Source organism: Malania oleifera, chromosome 1 (assembly GCF_029873635.1).
Source record: "Malania oleifera isolate guangnan ecotype guangnan chromosome 1, ASM2987363v1, whole genome shotgun sequence".
NCBI lineage: Eukaryota > Viridiplantae > Streptophyta > Magnoliopsida > Santalales > Ximeniaceae > Malania > Malania oleifera.
In genome coordinates, this window is record NC_080417.1 from 144336102 (window position 1) to 144353147 (window position 17046).

General features: G+C 34.3%; 1 protein-coding gene across 2 annotated transcripts; it reads left to right on the forward strand.

Moving 5' to 3' along the window:
* Positions 1 to 1117: 1117 nt before the first annotated feature.
* Positions 1118 to 16004, forward strand: LOC131164944 (calcium/calmodulin-regulated receptor-like kinase 1). 2 transcript variants are annotated; one of them, XM_058122517.1, is made up of 8 exons: positions 1118 to 1580; positions 2468 to 2838; positions 3796 to 3949; positions 5723 to 5849; positions 14186 to 14271; positions 14402 to 14473; positions 14710 to 14913; positions 15379 to 16004. In XM_058122517.1, exons 2-8 carry the CDS (start codon positions 2522 to 2524, stop codon positions 15715 to 15717), a joined length of 1299 nt encoding a protein of 432 aa, XP_057978500.1. In that variant the 5' UTR covers positions 1118 to 1580; positions 2468 to 2521; the 3' UTR covers positions 15718 to 16004. The 2 variants fall into 2 exon arrangements, with proteins under 2 accessions (XP_057978500.1, XP_057978491.1); XM_058122508.1 differs by having other exon boundaries at positions 1118 to 1508.
* Positions 16005 to 17046: the final 1042 nt, after the last annotated feature.

Sequence of the window (17046 nt, forward strand, 5' to 3'; positions counted from 1 at the left end):
AGATTGAAGAAGTCATATTGTGTGTGGTATCAATCCATCACCCTCGATGAGACAAGCTACTTCTTCTATTTGGATTATGATAATCATATGAACTAATAAACTAATAATTATAGTTTTGAGATTTGGTGTGTGTTAGGTTTACAGTTGCTTCCATTCTCATTTCACCATCCCCATTAACTGCCCCTCTCATCTTCTTCAACCAACACCATTATTACACTTTCTGAAATCACTATTCCAGTTCATTCCCCAAAAAAAAAAAAAAAATTCAAATTAAAATATTTTATTATGAGCGATGTGATATCTTCAAATTAATTAACTTTTCAGACTCAATAAAAATTTATAAATATGAGATTTCTCGTTGCTTGTAAAAATTAATTTCTATCGCTGAATATAATTTTTTTTGATCGAGTTATTTAAGTTCGTATAAATGGGGCTTTAAAATTTTCGCAATGCATCATCCATTACAAATAATGCATTTATTGTTTAATCATTCAAATTGATAAGTGAAGATTATATTATTCTGCCCAAAAATAAATGATATTTTAATGAATCAAAATCAACTTTGGCTAGCATAATAAGTATAATTAACTAGGGTTTAAATTCAAGTTACCATAAATAGGCCTTTCAATTATCATAGTGCATCCTCAATTATATGCACAATATTTAATGTTAAGGTCTTGCATTAGTTCCTCTTCTTAAAGAAAGAAGAGTGAATTGATTAGAAAAAGGAAAAAGAAATTTATATTTAAATTTAAATTTTTTACTCAGGAGAGAAAACAACAAATTTTTTTTTTTAAAAAAAAGAAAAATAAAAGTCAACTACCATTTCTCATTTACATTAACAATCTTCGTCAAATTATATTAAATATTTGTTTATGAATATTTTTTCGGTCCCCTAAATAAATTCTTTCTTTTTTTTTATTAGGAGGACCAAAAAAAAAATCTTCCTTTTCCTCTGCCCTTAAATATTTTTTTTCTTAATATAATCGTTTGGGTCTGGGTTTTCATCCGGTGCTATGCAAAAGTCAGACTGGGAGGTTGTTAGCCAATAAGCAGCGACCAGGTAACCGTACTAACCGTATGCGCATTAAGTAGAAGCAAATGGCAAAATCGTCCCATCATAGTAGTGATTTTCTAATTTTTGCCCTGAGCAAGTAAACAGAACAGAGCGAATCTCCCGAGGCGCGATTTATTATGCAAACGGCGACTCACGGAATTCAAAATATCAACGAAGGAATGAAAACACTTTTACTGTTTTTGTTTTTCGTTTTTCTGTTTTTCGTGTTTTCAATCCATTTTGAGTAGGTGGAAGATTAAGCAGATCGTGTTCTTGCCTTCCATCACTGCGGATTCCTTCCTCTTACCCTCATCCTTCGAATCTGTCTCATTCTTCGACAATTAGATCTCCTTCTCTCCACCTCACTCTCTCTGCATTCTCAGTTTCTATTATTTTATTTGCTTTCAGAAAACATGTAACTGTTGCGAGCAGTATCTCCCTGCGTTTCCCGGTAACGCTCGAGCACTTGCCACTTATTTCAATGCATCTCAGTGCTGTCTGTGCTTTTCATAACATGTTTCTGGTTCGTTCTTTCTTTTTTTTTTTTTTAAAGTTTAATTTTTATATTTTGATCTTTCTTTTGGGGTAGTGAGCTTTTGGGCTTTGTCGCGTTGATCTGTTTTTGCTGTAAATCTGATCTGACAAAGTCAGGTTTGTTTTCTTGTACTGAATTTGGTTTAGTCTCCGTTTGTTTGCTGAGAAACTAGACGGGAGCGAAGTCAGTTGGGCTACGTAGTTGTATATTCAGTTGATTTGGGAGTTTCGCATCTCGAATGATGAAATTCTTGAGAATTTAATTTGTGCTAATTTTCTCTGTTTTCTTGCATTTTCTCGGCAATCAAACAGGGCGTGAACGCGTCATAGTTTTAACTTTTGTACAGAGTGGTTTTATTGTTACTGTTGTTGAATCTAGAAATATGAGGTTTTGGTACTTGATACATTATGTTTGCCGGTATTAGATGAGGTTGGTTGTTGACTTTTATGAGATTTAATTGAGAGTGTAATGATACTGCTGAAGCAGATCGTGTAATTTTTTGCATCTGGGCCGGTGCTGCTCCGTCTTCTAGTGTTATCTGTCATCATAAAATTTTGGATGAATTTTAGTTTATTCTTTTCAATTTTGATAAACGCTTGAATTAAACTGTGAAATTGTCTGATTTCAAAGAGCAGTCTTCCGAAATGTTAATTGCTTGTTGTTCTCTTCAATTAAGACTTTTCTTCCTGAACGACGGAGTTTTCTTGCTTAATCTTTGATTGACTATTTTGATGGCCATGAATCTCCAACGAACTTTCTGCATTTGACGCTTCTGATCTGAAGTCCAAGAGTTGATAATTATTAAATTATAATGACCAAAAGACATGTTTCACATTGACCCTCTATTGCTTAAAGTTTGATTTGCCATTTTTCAGGTCTGTCAATGGCCGAGACGCTTGCATGGTGATTAGAAAACCATAAACAAGGAGATGAAAGGGGAGTCATCTGGACTGATAATTGGGATTTCCATAGGAGTAGTAATTGGAGTGCTTTTGGCTATTTTAACTCTCTTCTGCGTTAGGTATCAAAGGAAACGCACACAGATAGGGAGTAGCAGTTCCCGACGGGCAGCAACAATACCTATCCGCGAGAATGGTGCTGATTCTTGTACCGTATTATCAGATTCGACTGCTGGTCCAGAGTCACCCAAAACATCTGCAGTAAGGAATAGCATCTCCTTGTGGCTAGAAGGATTCAGAAGAAGTAATGTGGTTTCCATGTCCGGTATACCTGAGTACTCCTACAGGTATGAGTTCTTTTTACGTGACAAATCATTGTTTTAGCTTAATCTTTGTTGATATACTGTCTACCCCCTTCAAATTCATGTTTTGTTTGATAAAGATTTGATTGAAATATTTATATGAAGCTTTTGATTGTTAATTGTCTAAAAAGTTTACCCCTAGTTTTTTTTTTTTTTTTTCCTCTATTTCACGCGTTCAATTTTTTACTGAATATGGATTGAAACTTTAATAATCTCTTATTCCACCAAAATTTCCGTTGAAACATCAGGTGTCTGGAGGGTTCAACAGAAAATTGGATGTCAATTTCCATTTTGCAAAATTTCGACCAGCATTTCGAACAAATAGACCGAAATTTTAGAAATTTAACAGAAAAACTGTGAAGGGGAGGGGGATTTAGGGTTTTCATTTTGTTTCTAAATTACTTGCAATCATCTATGTTATATTATTTTCCAGAGTTGCATTCATAATTTTCTTCATAATCTATTATGAGTTTTCGATGTTTCTCTGAATTGAAATTGAAATTTCTATTGAATTTGAAATTTCTGCAAATTGTGACCCTTGAAATCTCCATAAAAAATTAAAATTTTATTTGAATTATTCCTTAGTTTTCTCTGAAATTTCAGTGATGTTTTTTATTATTAGTAAAATTACAATAAATTTTTATTTTATTTTTTTATTTCTTAGGTAAGCAGTGGATGGGAATAAGCTTGGTTTTGCTCAAACAGGGTGCAGATTGAGCTCATCATCATTGGGCTATCCCATCTCACGTCCTAAAAAACAATTAGTTTCTTTATTCATTATAGATAATCATCTTGCACACTGAAGTAGTCTTCCTCTTCAGTTCTCTTGCTTCTGCTAGAGCTTTTTGTCAATGTCTGAGTTTATTTATTTTTATTTTTTTCTGTCATTCCCTTCTGTTTATGATGTTTCATTTTTTTTTTTTTTTGGTGATTCATGTGCAGGGATCTGCAAAAAGCAACTTGTAATTTTACGACATTGATAGGACAAGGGGCGTTTGGTTCTGTTTACAAAGCTCAGATGTCATCTGATGAGACTGTTGCTGTGAAAGTGCTGGCAACTAACTCTAGGCAGGGAGAGAAAGAATTCCAAACAGAGGTAACGATGTTTAATTGTTGGCACTGGGCATAATGCAAATAAGCTTTGGTGTAGAATGCGTAATATTGCTGTTGTCTGTCTTGATGTCAACATATTACAACTTGCATAAACAAGACTTCAAAATTTTGCGAATTTGTATCATTTGCTTTTTTTTGGTTTTTTTCTTGTTTTTTTTTTTCACACAAGGTAAGTAAAACTTGATTAGATCTGGGAAATTCGTAGGAAACTTAAGAGTAAGCTCCTAGCATTAGGAGCAAAAATAAAACAATGAGCAGCAGCTCTACAATATAGTAGACAAGTAAAGAAAAATAGAAATTTTAGATTTGAACAGAATTGAAGAAAAAAACAACACCTTGAGCTTCCAAATGTGACATATAAGCAAAGACCAGATCAGTCTGCTAGAAATTATCCATCCCTTTAAGCAGAGTATGCAAGAGCTACCAATTCTGAGGTTTACATCTTGGTAAATTTTACAGACTATTTCCTCTGAATTGAAAGGAACTTGGTTGTATAAGAAGGAATTACAAGCTCTCCAAGTATGATATATAACAGCTGTCCAGATCAGCTTAATGTTGCCATGTTTCTTATTATTTCCTAGAGAAGAAATCTAAACCAACTCTTCAATCCTAGATCTGATGTGTTTGTTTATATTGAATCTAGCATGAGCTTCAATATAAATGGTTTTTGTGAAGTCAAATTTGAAGAATAGATGGTCTTTATCTTTAATAGAATTTCCACAAATTTCGCAATTTGGATTTGTTTCTATTCCCCAAGACCGGAGTTTTTCCATAGTAGGATGCCTGTCCAAAGTTTTGAACCAAGTAATGAAAGAGAATTTAGGAACATTTCCTTTACACCAGATGGTTGAACTCTTAGTAACTATAGGCTTCTTGTGTCTAATTTGATTCTAGGCTGAGAGGAATGTGAAATCTCCTGAAGGAGTATGAATCCAATAATATCTGTTAGTTTTTCCAGGAAGTAATGATATGGATATACTACACTTGATCTTAGCCAAAAGGCCGAGCAGCTGCAAAGCATTTTGAGAAAGCCTTCTAGGTCAATTCGAATTCCCATTTTTGTATAGTTTGTATCATTATTTTTGCACATGTCTTACTATTAAGAGAAACTCCAGGGCCCCAGGCACTTTTCAATCTGCATTATTTTTGGGGTCATGATATTCCCAAAACACCTTCCTCATTCACATGTTAACACTCAAATTTAAAAATTCAAAAGAATGGATAATTAAAATGATTTGAATGTTTAATAAAAACTTCTAATTGCTTAAAACCACTCATATATTTTTAACCATTTAAATTTACTCAAAGTTAGAGAGAATTTTTGTTCTTTGTTTTTGTTTTTGTTTTTGTTTTTTTGTTTTTTATTTTAAATTGAGATTAAATAATGTGTAGCATACTGTGTGATCAACCACTACTATGATTCTATGAGGGCCATAAACCTTTTTTTTCCTTTTATATTCCTCCTTTTATAGAAGGGAAAGAGGGTAGTTGGTCGAAGGTAAGAAAAAGGTGGCAATTTTTTTTCAGTATAATTGGGTTAATAAACCAAATTTGTTCAGAAATTCAAGCATCAGCTTCCAAATTCAAATTTCTTCATTCTGCCCCTATGTAGGTTATGTTGAATACTTGAATATTTTCCAGGAGAGGTGTTAGCTTTAATATCTCTATGGTTGTGACTCTAGCAATGTCATGCTATTTAACTTTTTTGCCCTGCTCATTGCTTTTCACTCTAAACTTGCATATTTTGCTTCTTCAGGTTAAGTTACTGGGAAGGTTGCATCATAGAAACCTCGTGAATTTGGTCGGCTATTGTGCAGAAAAAAGCCAGCATATGCTTATATATGTGTACATGAGTAAAGGCAGTCTAGCTTCTCATTTGTACAGTAAGTTGGTGGTTAAAAACCTATACATATTTGTGTGTGTGCATGTAAGTTATTCAGAAAAGAAATTGTTTTTAGGACACATATATTTGCCATACGGTAGTGTCTATAATTCATTTTTTGCAGACGGCATAAATTACTCTTTTTTATATGGTTTATATGATTAAAAGTGGCTGTTTCTTGGTGGACTTTATGTACCATATATTTCTTTCTGATATATAATCACGAGAGAGAAATTTTGCTCGTCTTGTTTTTTTTCCACATCAAACAATTATTGTCTACTTGTAAGTTGTAAGCAATTAATTTTTTAAGAAAAATCATAAACTTGTTTGTGATGTACCTTTACAAGTGAAAGAAGAAAAGCTTCTCACAGTTGTATATGGTCAAGATAACTAGAGATGATACTATTAACGCTTGATATACATTATTGACCCACAACCTAACAGTTTAAGCTTTTAGGTAAAGTGGTAATCTAACATGGTATCAGAGCTGATTACGAGGAGGTCCTGGGTTCTAGTCTCATCGCCTGCATTTATTCTATGATATTTAAAAAATTATTGTGTATTTATCTCTCCACGTGCTGTCGGGCTGCACGTGCGGGGGAGTGTTAAAACTTGATATACATTGTTGACCCACAACCTAATAGTTTAAGCTTTTGGGTAAAGTGGTAATCTAACATGTACCACACGCTGACACACAACATGGCATCTTTGATTCTTGAAAACAATGAGATGGTTAGTCATGTGGTTAGTGGGGGTAATGTAAGTTACTGTTTTGTCTAAAGCATTCAATGGCACTCAAGTAGGCAATTTTCGAGCCACCGGGAATTTTTTTATTTATCTAATCATTTATTATTTATTAATTGTGCAGTCAATTCAATTTTTATCGCAATGGGTAACCTGGGAGCTTCTAGTGACCATCTTGCAACCTGTAGTACTTGAATTTGCAGTATTAATAGGCACAATAAATAGTTAAATAAAATAGGTAAATAAAGTCCATGTTTTACAATTCTGACGTATGAATTCTGGATCAATTCCAATAATGACAATAACAATGACGACATCTAGCAGAAAAAAAAAAAAAAATAATAATAATAATAATAATAATAATAATAAACAGCAACAACAACAACAACCAAGTCTTAAGTCCCACAATGTGGGGGTTCGGCTTAATGAATCTTTTTCCACCAATTCATATGATTTTGGGCAATATCCTTTGACAATTTGAGGGCTATTAAATCCTTGCTATCTCATTCCAAGTTATTGTAGGTCTGCCGAACCCCATCTACTGCAAGCAACATTAATTTGCTCACTCCTATGGGTGCATTATTTGGTATAAATTGTTGGTACCCAAACTATCTCGGCCTCCCCTCTCTTATCTTTTACAGGTGTTGTGCCTAACTCACCACTAATTTGTTCATTTCGTAATTTATCTCTTATTATTGCACTCACTACAACTTAGCATTCTCACTTTAGCAACTTTCACATTTTTGATATGTTATTTCTTAACTGCCCTACTTTGTGATCCATAAATCAAAGCTGGTCTTATAGCTTTCCTATGAAGTGTTCGTTTTAATTTTAAGGCTATTCTACAATCACACAACACGTATGAAGTACTTCTCCATTTCACCCGCCTTGGTTATAACTTTATTACCACATTTACATCTTCTTGAAATTCTCCCTTAACTTGCATAATAGATGCAAGATGTTGAAATCTACTAGCATTAGTAATTTCTTGACGAGCAAGCATACTCTTTTTTCCAATATTCCTCGTGTCATGGATAAACTTACATTCCATAGACTCTATTTTATTTCTTCCTATCTTAAAGCCTCTAGATTCTAAAGTTTCTTTCATAATTCTAACTTAGATTCTACTCCATCTCTAGTTTCATCAAATTAAGGTAATATCATTTGTAGACGACATACTCATGAAACCTTGAACCTCATTTTGGATATTCTTGGTAAGTTCATCTCTCACTAATGCAAAAATTGGCCCAAGGCTAGTGTTTAGTCTAGGTTTGCCTGATAGCCAGCATCATCCTCTTGCAATAAGGCTGCACTACTCCTGTAAAATTCAGAAACAACTAGTCAAAGAGAGGAAAATTGAATAAAATATTGCAGTTACAATTGGTAAGTTTGGAAACAAATCAATTGGAATAAATGCAAAAATCCTAGGCTTCTTGCCTAGTTAAAGAGGAACTTAACCCCTCATTAGGAAGGGGCAATAGCAATAGATGGAAAGATAGGGTTTTGAGAAAGCCACAAACAACTACAAACAGGGAAAAAAGAAAAAAGGAATAAAAATCTTGGAGGGAGGATATACGGTCTGAGCCATGGTCTTAAACTTCCCCAATGAAATTTATACTTTCCATAACCCTTGAAATCGATAGGTAAATCAAATTCTGTCTTACAATTTCTGTCAAAATTTCCCCAGATCATCCAAATTTTGTCAAGATCTTGAAAATTTAGTGAAACTTGTTGAAATTTTAACTATAAAATAGATTAGCTTGCAATTGAAAACCCAATTTGAAATTTCTCTATTAATTAATATTTTCTTTATAGAAAGTTTTCACACATTTGACATTGCATGGAGAATTAAACTTTGAATATTAGCTACAACATTTTATTGGACCATTTGTGTATAATTCTATGCATTTGTATGATAAATACTTTTGTTATATTTTATGAGTTTTGTTTATATTAGTCAAATATGTTTTATACGATTCTTATATTGTACTTGTTGCATCTTATATACCCTATCGTGGAATTAAGATTATGAGTCATATAATGAAATTATGGGAAAGGGTAATTGAACATAGAATAAGATTAGAAACGAAGATTTCAGAAAATCAATTTGGTTTTATGCCTAGAAGATCAACAATAAAAACTATTTATCTTTTAAGAAATTTAATGGAAAAGTTTAGGGATAAGAAGAACGACTTGCGTATGGTTTTTATTGACCTAAATAAAGCTTATGATAGAGTACATAGGGAAGTGCTTTGGTGGGTATTAGAAAAGAAGGGAGTTTGCAGTAGATATACGAACCTCATTAAAGATATGTATGATAGAGTAGTGACTATTTAGGAGTGTAGGTGGAGATTCTAGAGAGTTTCCAATCACAATAGCTGTACATCAGGGTTCTACTTTGAGTCCTTACCTTTTTATTTTAGTAAGTGATGAAATTACTTGGAATGTCCAAAATGAGATCCCTTGGTGTGTGTTGTTTGCAGATGATATTGTGTTGATTGATGATAATAGGAGCGGAGTGGAATCTAAGCTAGAACTTTGGAGAGTCTAAAGGGTTTAGGATAAGTAGGAATAAGACAAAATATATGAAATGTAATTTTAGTAATGTAAGAAGTAGCAACAGAGAAAAGATTAAACTGGATAATCAAGAGATTAATAGCATTGATAGATTTAGATATCTTGGATCTATTATGCAAGGTGAAGGGAAAATTGAAGAAGATGTAGCACATAGACTTAAGACAGTTGAGTAAAATAGAGGAGTGCGTTAGGTGCGTTGTGCAATAGTAGAAGACCCTTAAAATTAAAAGAAAAGTTTTATAAGATGGCTATTAGACCAGCTATGCTTTATGGTTCAGAATGCTGGGCAACTAAGAAACAACATGTATAGAAAATGAAAATTGTTGAGATGCATATGTTAAGGTGGATGAGTGGTTTAACTTCAAAAATAAAGTGAGAAATGAACATTGTTAGCTTTGATGCAATCCCCATAGGGGGGTGAATTGGAGATTTAAAAAATTTTCTCCTAGGTTAAACTAATCTAGCAACAATATAATGCTCCTAGGAGCAGTCCAAGTATATATGAAATTGTAGATACGGTATATTAAACAATTTTCAGTACATGCACCACAATTTCAGTATTTCTCAACCAGATACAATTTAGTGTCAATCAGATATGCAATATATTCAGTAAGAAAATTAAATCAAGCATAAAGCAGAATATAATGTAGGAAATGTAAAAGTGACACCAAATATGATATCGGGGTTCCTCCAATCCTACCTATGTCCTCGCCTTGGCTCATCAGCACAAGAATTACACTATGAGCTCACTTAATGGGTGGAGTGACACCTAATACAACCAAGTCAATTAGCACTGGGCTGACCTCAACCTTTACAAACAATTTTTTCGGGCTGGAATACAATCAATGAGTATAAAATTTTGCGTACAATTTAAGCGCTTCTACACAAGCATATATGTACTACAATACAATGCAGATAAATATGCACTCACAGATGATATGGATTTAATGCTCAGGTGAGATTCAATATGTAAACTCTCTAAGATGTGTGAGTGTATGTATATGTGAGAGTTCAACCTTTGATTCAAGATAAGATATTCAACACACAAATAATCAAAGGAAGTTTAACACAATCCAAATCAAATATCTCAAAGATATTCTAAATGTAAAGTACAATTGATATTTTGGATTAAAACTTGCAAAAACAATATCAAAGATTATATGCAAGCTTTCAAGTCTTGCAATATGAGTGTCAAGACTAGCAAGCTAAAATCAAGATCTTTCCAATCAAATATCTATGAAATAAATAAGCAAGAACTCTCAAAATGAATTTTCAAAACGTATGCGTATGTGAGAGTTTGCCAAAGGAATGATTTGTAAAAGTGTATTTAATAACCACAATATCTTCCCTTCAACATTGCAATTGATTTGCAAGAGATGAGAACAAGTAAAACCAACACTCAATCTAAAAGAATGTTTGCAAGAAAGTATGAGTGAGAGTTTTCAAAGATATGAGTTTGGAATAAAAAAGATGTAACAAAGGAGTATGAAAAATTTGAGAGGAAAATTCCCTAATCACTTTTGCTAATTGGTTACTAATTAAGTCAAATGAAGTGATATATATAAGGACCCTTATAATTTTGACTGTTGGTGACCTATTGGGAATTATAGAAAATGTTTAATTGTGTTTTAACCCAATTTACCCCTAATTACTACAGTTAAAAATAAGCAACCCGATACTTTCGGTCGACCAAGCCATAGGTTCGGTTGCCCGAACAGACACATGAGAAAAAGCGAAGTTTTCATGTTCGAGTGCCTGAGGAATTGTTTGGTCTGCTGAACAAAAGTCAAAAACATTATTTTCGCAGTTCGAGTGCCCAAAGCAAAGTTCGGTTGACCGAACTCAAGTGTTCGGTCACCCAGGGCCTGTTTTGAACTAAAGTGTTTGGTAGCCCAAGTTGGTGAAAAGTGCTCTGACATGGGTTCGGTCGCCCGACCTCGCACAGTTTTGCCTATATGGTTCAATTCATTTTCAATTTAATCCCCTGATTGAGCAAGTTATTATGGGGACTGTTTGTGCATATGTTTAGGGACCTAAGGTCTTTTCTAAGGCCATTTTCAGCTAGTCCCAAAAATCCGGCACCAGTCAACCGAAGGGTGCGCTAATGACATTCGGTTCCCTATGGTCAATCTATGGTCATGTTGAGCATTTAGTCCTATCATGCATGTGATGCAGTTTATTACAGACCTTATTATATTACAGACCAATTAAAAATGAATGCAAATACAATAAAAAATAGGTCTTCATGCTTTCAATTCTTCAGATGCCATAAATGAAGCTTGATCTTCATAGTTCGTATGGCTTGCTTAAGTTCTTACCAACAGTGCATGCTTAGGATAAACCTGTTCAAAAGACTCAGTGCACAGGTGAAAAACATTGGTTTTGTCATAGTCAAAACGGGATCAAACTCATAGAGTCAACAAACATATACGCAATAATTTAGGTATAGCACCATTTGAAAACATGATAAGAAAGGAGCGATTTAGATGATTTGGGCATTTGAAACATAGGTCTAGTAAAGCACCTGTGAGGAGTAAGCTAGTTATGATTTCTAGCATGAAAAGGGGTAGGGATAGGCCTAAATAACTTGGAATGAGGTAGTGAGAAAGGATTTAATAGCCCTTAATCCAATAGAGGAAGATGCTTTGGATTGGATGAATTGGCGGAAAAGAATTCATGTAATTGACCCCATCTAGTGGCTAGTAGGATTTAAGGCTTGTTGTTGTTGTTGTATCATTTTTTAAAATTAAAATCGAAATCATTAAAATTTTCGTAATTGTAGCCACGAAATTTTAGTTGAAATCTAAATTTAAAATCTTGGTTGGAGTTCAACTGGAAGAAAAACCCAAGTGTTTCTTGGTGAGCCGTGAGTTTGCGAAAAAAGATGCGTCTTCTTACCCACTCCTTCACACATGCATGCCATCCTTCACTCTCATCCTTCATCAACTATCATCATCAACCGAAGAAAAACCTTAAACTTTTTTTGTGAGTTGTGAGTGCGAGAGAAAAGATGTGTCTTCTTATGAAAAAGAAGAATCTATTTCAACTGATATGCCCGTAGGCATGGCCATGCAGAATATATAAAATCACCCTTGGCAAGGGTGGACAAGTATTAGAGCAGCACCCCTACCATTGCTGCTGTTCCCACCACCTTCTGCTGCCATTGTGCAAATTTTTTTTTTTCTACTAAAGGAGGGCGGCACCTCCATTTATTTGTTGATACGTCATCATTTTTTGTGGAGGAATACCGTGATTACAAGACAAGCATTGGGAGATAACAGATACAAAATTTAAAGACCTCCCAAAAACAACACCAACAACCAACCAAAACAGGACTACAAATCCAAACAAAACTAAGTAAGAAACAAATCTAAACAGGCCTATCAAAAACAAAAATAATAAAATAAAATAAAATCAAAAAATAAAAAAAACTATACCTACCAAACAAAAATCGAGAGGTTGAATTAATGACGAAAGGAAGTGAGACCTAACCTATCCATCCAAAAGATACCTTTCAGAAAACGTGGCAAAAGATGTTATTCTTCGTAGATGACATTGTTTCCCATTTCTCCTTCTCTAACAAGAAAATCAGTCGCACTATTGCCTTCTCTATATTGATGGATCACCATGAAGTTCACTCCTTCTAGGTCTACCATGAGGTCCTCCCAAAAATCTCAAAGATACCACAAGGTACATCTACCTTTCCGAAGCCAGCCACTGCGCCCCTTTCCAGATTTTTCAGGCTGTTAATCTCTCTCTCCCTCTCTCTTGTGTGTCAAGCAGCAGCAGTCAAGGATGACAGCCATGTCCATCCTCTAGACCATGTAGCCACCAGTCTGATCACCTTGCTGCAATGCCTCCCATTGCATCCACATTTGCTGGAGCTGTTCTCGCTCTCTCTCTCTCTCTGCAAAAAAAGTTTGCTTTTTTGGGTCTGTCTCACAAAAATAGAAGAGAATGAAGGGGCTATGGAAATTGCAGGGTGTGTTTGGGTGTTCATGCATGGTGGTAGTTGTTTGTTGTGTGCGCTGCCATGGTTACTGTGTGGCCATGGTTATGATGATGAGGGCACTAAGGATGAGTAAATATTAAATTTGCAGTGATGTGTACGGAAGAGATGATTGTTAGTGATGGAGGATGAGGGCAAATGGTGACATGCATGAATGAAGGAGGGGGTAAGAAGACACATCTTCTCTCTCACCCTCACAGGCTCACCGAGAACAAAAAGTTTTTTTTTTTTTTCTCACTTCCAGTAGAATTCTAGTCGCATATCCTCCCTCTTGGGTTTTTCTTTTCTTTCCCTTCATAGTCATCCATGGCTTTCTCAAAACCCTAGTTCTCTCTCTATTGCTATTGCTCCCCCTAATGAGGGGTTAAGGTTAAGCTCCTCTGTAAATAGGCAAGAGGGCTAGGGCTTTTTCCTCTATAAATAGTCAAGAAGGCTAGGGTTAAAGTTAATTCCCATCAATTTGTTTCCTATCTTACCAACTTCAATATTTACTTCAAGTTTGCTTTCTGGCTTCGAGTTGTTTCCAAATTTTGTAAGAGTTGGTAGGGTGTTATTGCAAAACCGTGATCCTGGCTATGAGGCAAAACTGGATTGAACAGCAGCATCGGGCCAATTTTCAATCTCTGAAATTTGATGTCTGGACTATTCAACCTGGACTTGTTTAACCATTATTTGTTTAATAGGTCAATATTGAAACTCAAGTATTTGTTGGCTGGTCACGAGGACCTTCCTGGCCACTATTGTAATAAAGATTGAATTTGGCCACACAATTAATAAGCTATACAAAATAAATTATTAGATGGTAAATAATTTTTGAAATTTCAAACAATTTTTATGCTCAAATTGCCTAAATAGTGGTAGATATATCTAGTGTTCACTGAACTGCCATTTTACTTTAGTGAAAGTGAAGGGGATATATTAGACTGATGCTGTGTACATTTCTGTTTTTCCAGTCATGAATAACTTAACAGAAAATAAGAGGCCTTTCTTCTTGTTGTTTGTGCCAGGTGATGACCATGAACCATTGAGCTGGGACTTGAGGGTCAATATAGCTCTAGATGTGGCAAGGGGCTTGGAATATCTTCATGATGGGGTAAACCTTCATCTTTTCTGTGGTAGTCCACTGATCTGTGTGTGTGTGTGTGTGTGTGTGTCACACATGAGCAAGTGCATTCATGGGCGTGTGCATGCTGTGCTAATATATATATATATTTTAACCTCAGGCAGTTCCTCCAGTAATACACCGGGATATCAAATCCTCCAATATTCTGCTGGATCAGTCTATGAGAGCCAGGGTATGTTCCCATTGATTGTTTATTGACTTCTCTAAAATTAAAAAAAACAAACAAATGTCATGAAAATAGAATTAAAAAAAAAAAAAAACTGGTTCTTGCACTCCTGTCATGCTAATAATTCCTTCCAAATTTCCTTTCTTGGACATAGAGGTCCATTGAATTATATGAAAATGTTTTGTGTTGTATTTTTACATCAAAATGTTCAGCCTTTAGTCTGGTTATGCTTGTTCAAGCAGGTAGCTGATTTTGGGCTTTCAAGGGAAGAGATGGTTGACAAACATGCATCTAATGTACGGGGAACTTTTGGATATCTTGATCCTGAATATATATCAACAAGGGCCTTCACTAAAAAAAGTGATGTATATAGTTTTGGAGTATTGCTCTTTGAGCTGATTGCGGGCAGGAACCCCCAGCAGGGCCTCATGGAATATGTTGAGCTTGTAAGACTCTCTCTCTCTCTCTCTCTCTGTTTGTGTGTGCATGCATTTTAATGATCTATTTGAATGGTAAGATTGCTCTCTGTTACATCCATAGAGAAGGTTGGTCATATGCTTTGTAGCTCATAATTTTGTTTTCTGTCACTTAAGTCATGCCTATAGTTTTTTTTCGGGTACTTGATGTAATTATACATGAACTGTTGTGGTGCTATATAAGGGTGACTAATAACTTTTCACTTGTGTCTTTACATGAACATAAAAGACTACAGGAACATGCTTTCAATGAACTTTCAATATTTTGTAAAATTAAATTTTTTTTTATTATAAGTTTTATATTTTTTCTTATATTAACATGTTATACCTACTGGCTGTATGAGTGTGTTTGTGTACTTGTGTGCTAATCCCCAGTTGAATTTTTATCACTGACTAGCTCAAGTTTTATGATACTGAATTGATGATGATGAATAGGCGGCAATGAATTCTGATGGTAAAGTTGGATGGGAGGAAATTGTAGACTCTCGCCTCGATGGTAAATATGATATGCAAGAGCTCAATGATGTGGCTGCTCTTGCATACAAATGCGTCAACCGTGTCCCCAGAAAACGGCCTTCGATGAGGGACATTGTGCAAGTGCTGTCACGGATACTTAAACTGAGGCGTGGTAGAAGGCATCACAAGCATTCCTTATCTGCTACTGCTGATGAAGTTTCCATTGATGTGGACCAATCAGAAGGTCAGGTTCCCAGCATTGATCATCATCGGAGAGAGGAATCTATGGATAGCACAGCTGATACGGGTGAAGTTTAAAACGATGGTTTGCCCATTTATTCATTTGTTTTATTCCTTCATTTTGGTTTTGCCTTGTGAGTTGTGACATATTTTCAAGTTGAGAGAAGGAAATACATTTGCTGCAGTGCAGAGACACTTCTGCTTCGCATGAGTGGGTTAGGCGTTTAATCCAGATTCCCTCACTTCCGGTGTAATCAGAATGAATCCCGTTTTAGTTCTATTTCTTTGTTGAAGATATCCCCATTTTTGTACATTAATACTATAGGAAATGGAAATGAAAGAATTAGTCATTTTCCTTTTGAAAATTTCGTGTTCTTTCTGCATGACTTTGCTGCATCTCCTAAAAGCTCTCTTAACATATTTATTGGCTGGATGCCAAAATGTATCTGTGTATTAAACCCTAGAAAAGGCCCTCTTGGCATGATGTGAGGGAGAAAATTAAAATAAAGCTGGAAAACAAAACATAAACATAAAACCCTTCTAAGTAAGGGGCTGTGAAAACTTGGCTGAGTTAGGTCAATGTCCAATGCCTAAGATCAAAGGCAACAAGGGCACTTCATGGTTGACATGAACCTTTCGTTTTTTTTTTTTTGTTTGTGTCCGAGGAAAATATTACAAGTTGTGAGATATTCGAATATTCATTTTAAATAAAATCATTGAACCTCTTGTTTATAAATATAATTTATGCAAGATGTGGCTTATGACCACCTTCCCCCATCAAAATTGGCTTGAGGATGATTGAACTGCCAGGAACTTCAGCCAAAGAATAGAAAGATAGGTATTGAATATTAGTAGCTCGCTTTTTTATCCACTTGTTTTATAGCCTATCCACCTGAAAATTTTCTTTAACCCTTTATATGCTTTTGCATTTATTTATTTTTTGTTTGTCTTTTTTGCAAAAACTAAGGAGTTATTTGGTATTGTTATTATTTTTTATTTCTGCTTATGCATAGTGAAAAAATAAATTATAAAAACGAGTTTATTTATGTTGTCAGTTTTCTATTTATGTTGTTTTTAACTGTTTACGAAAAAATTGAAAATCATATTTTATGGTTTTCTGTTGTTTGACAACTTGTGAAAAATTTTAATATCCAAAAAATATTTCTTTTGAGTTAAGTCATTCATTTTATATACTTTAAAATTAAAATGTAGTGATCATATAAATTTAAATATAATTAAAATAAATAAATATAATTAAAATAATAATAAAAAAGCCAATTATAAAATATTTTTACTTTTTTTTTTCAATTGTCATGTCCAATAAAATGTTTATTATTAAGTAAAATTTGAAAGTATAACAATTAAGTAAAGTAATTATAATAACTTTAATTTTATTATATTAATTTT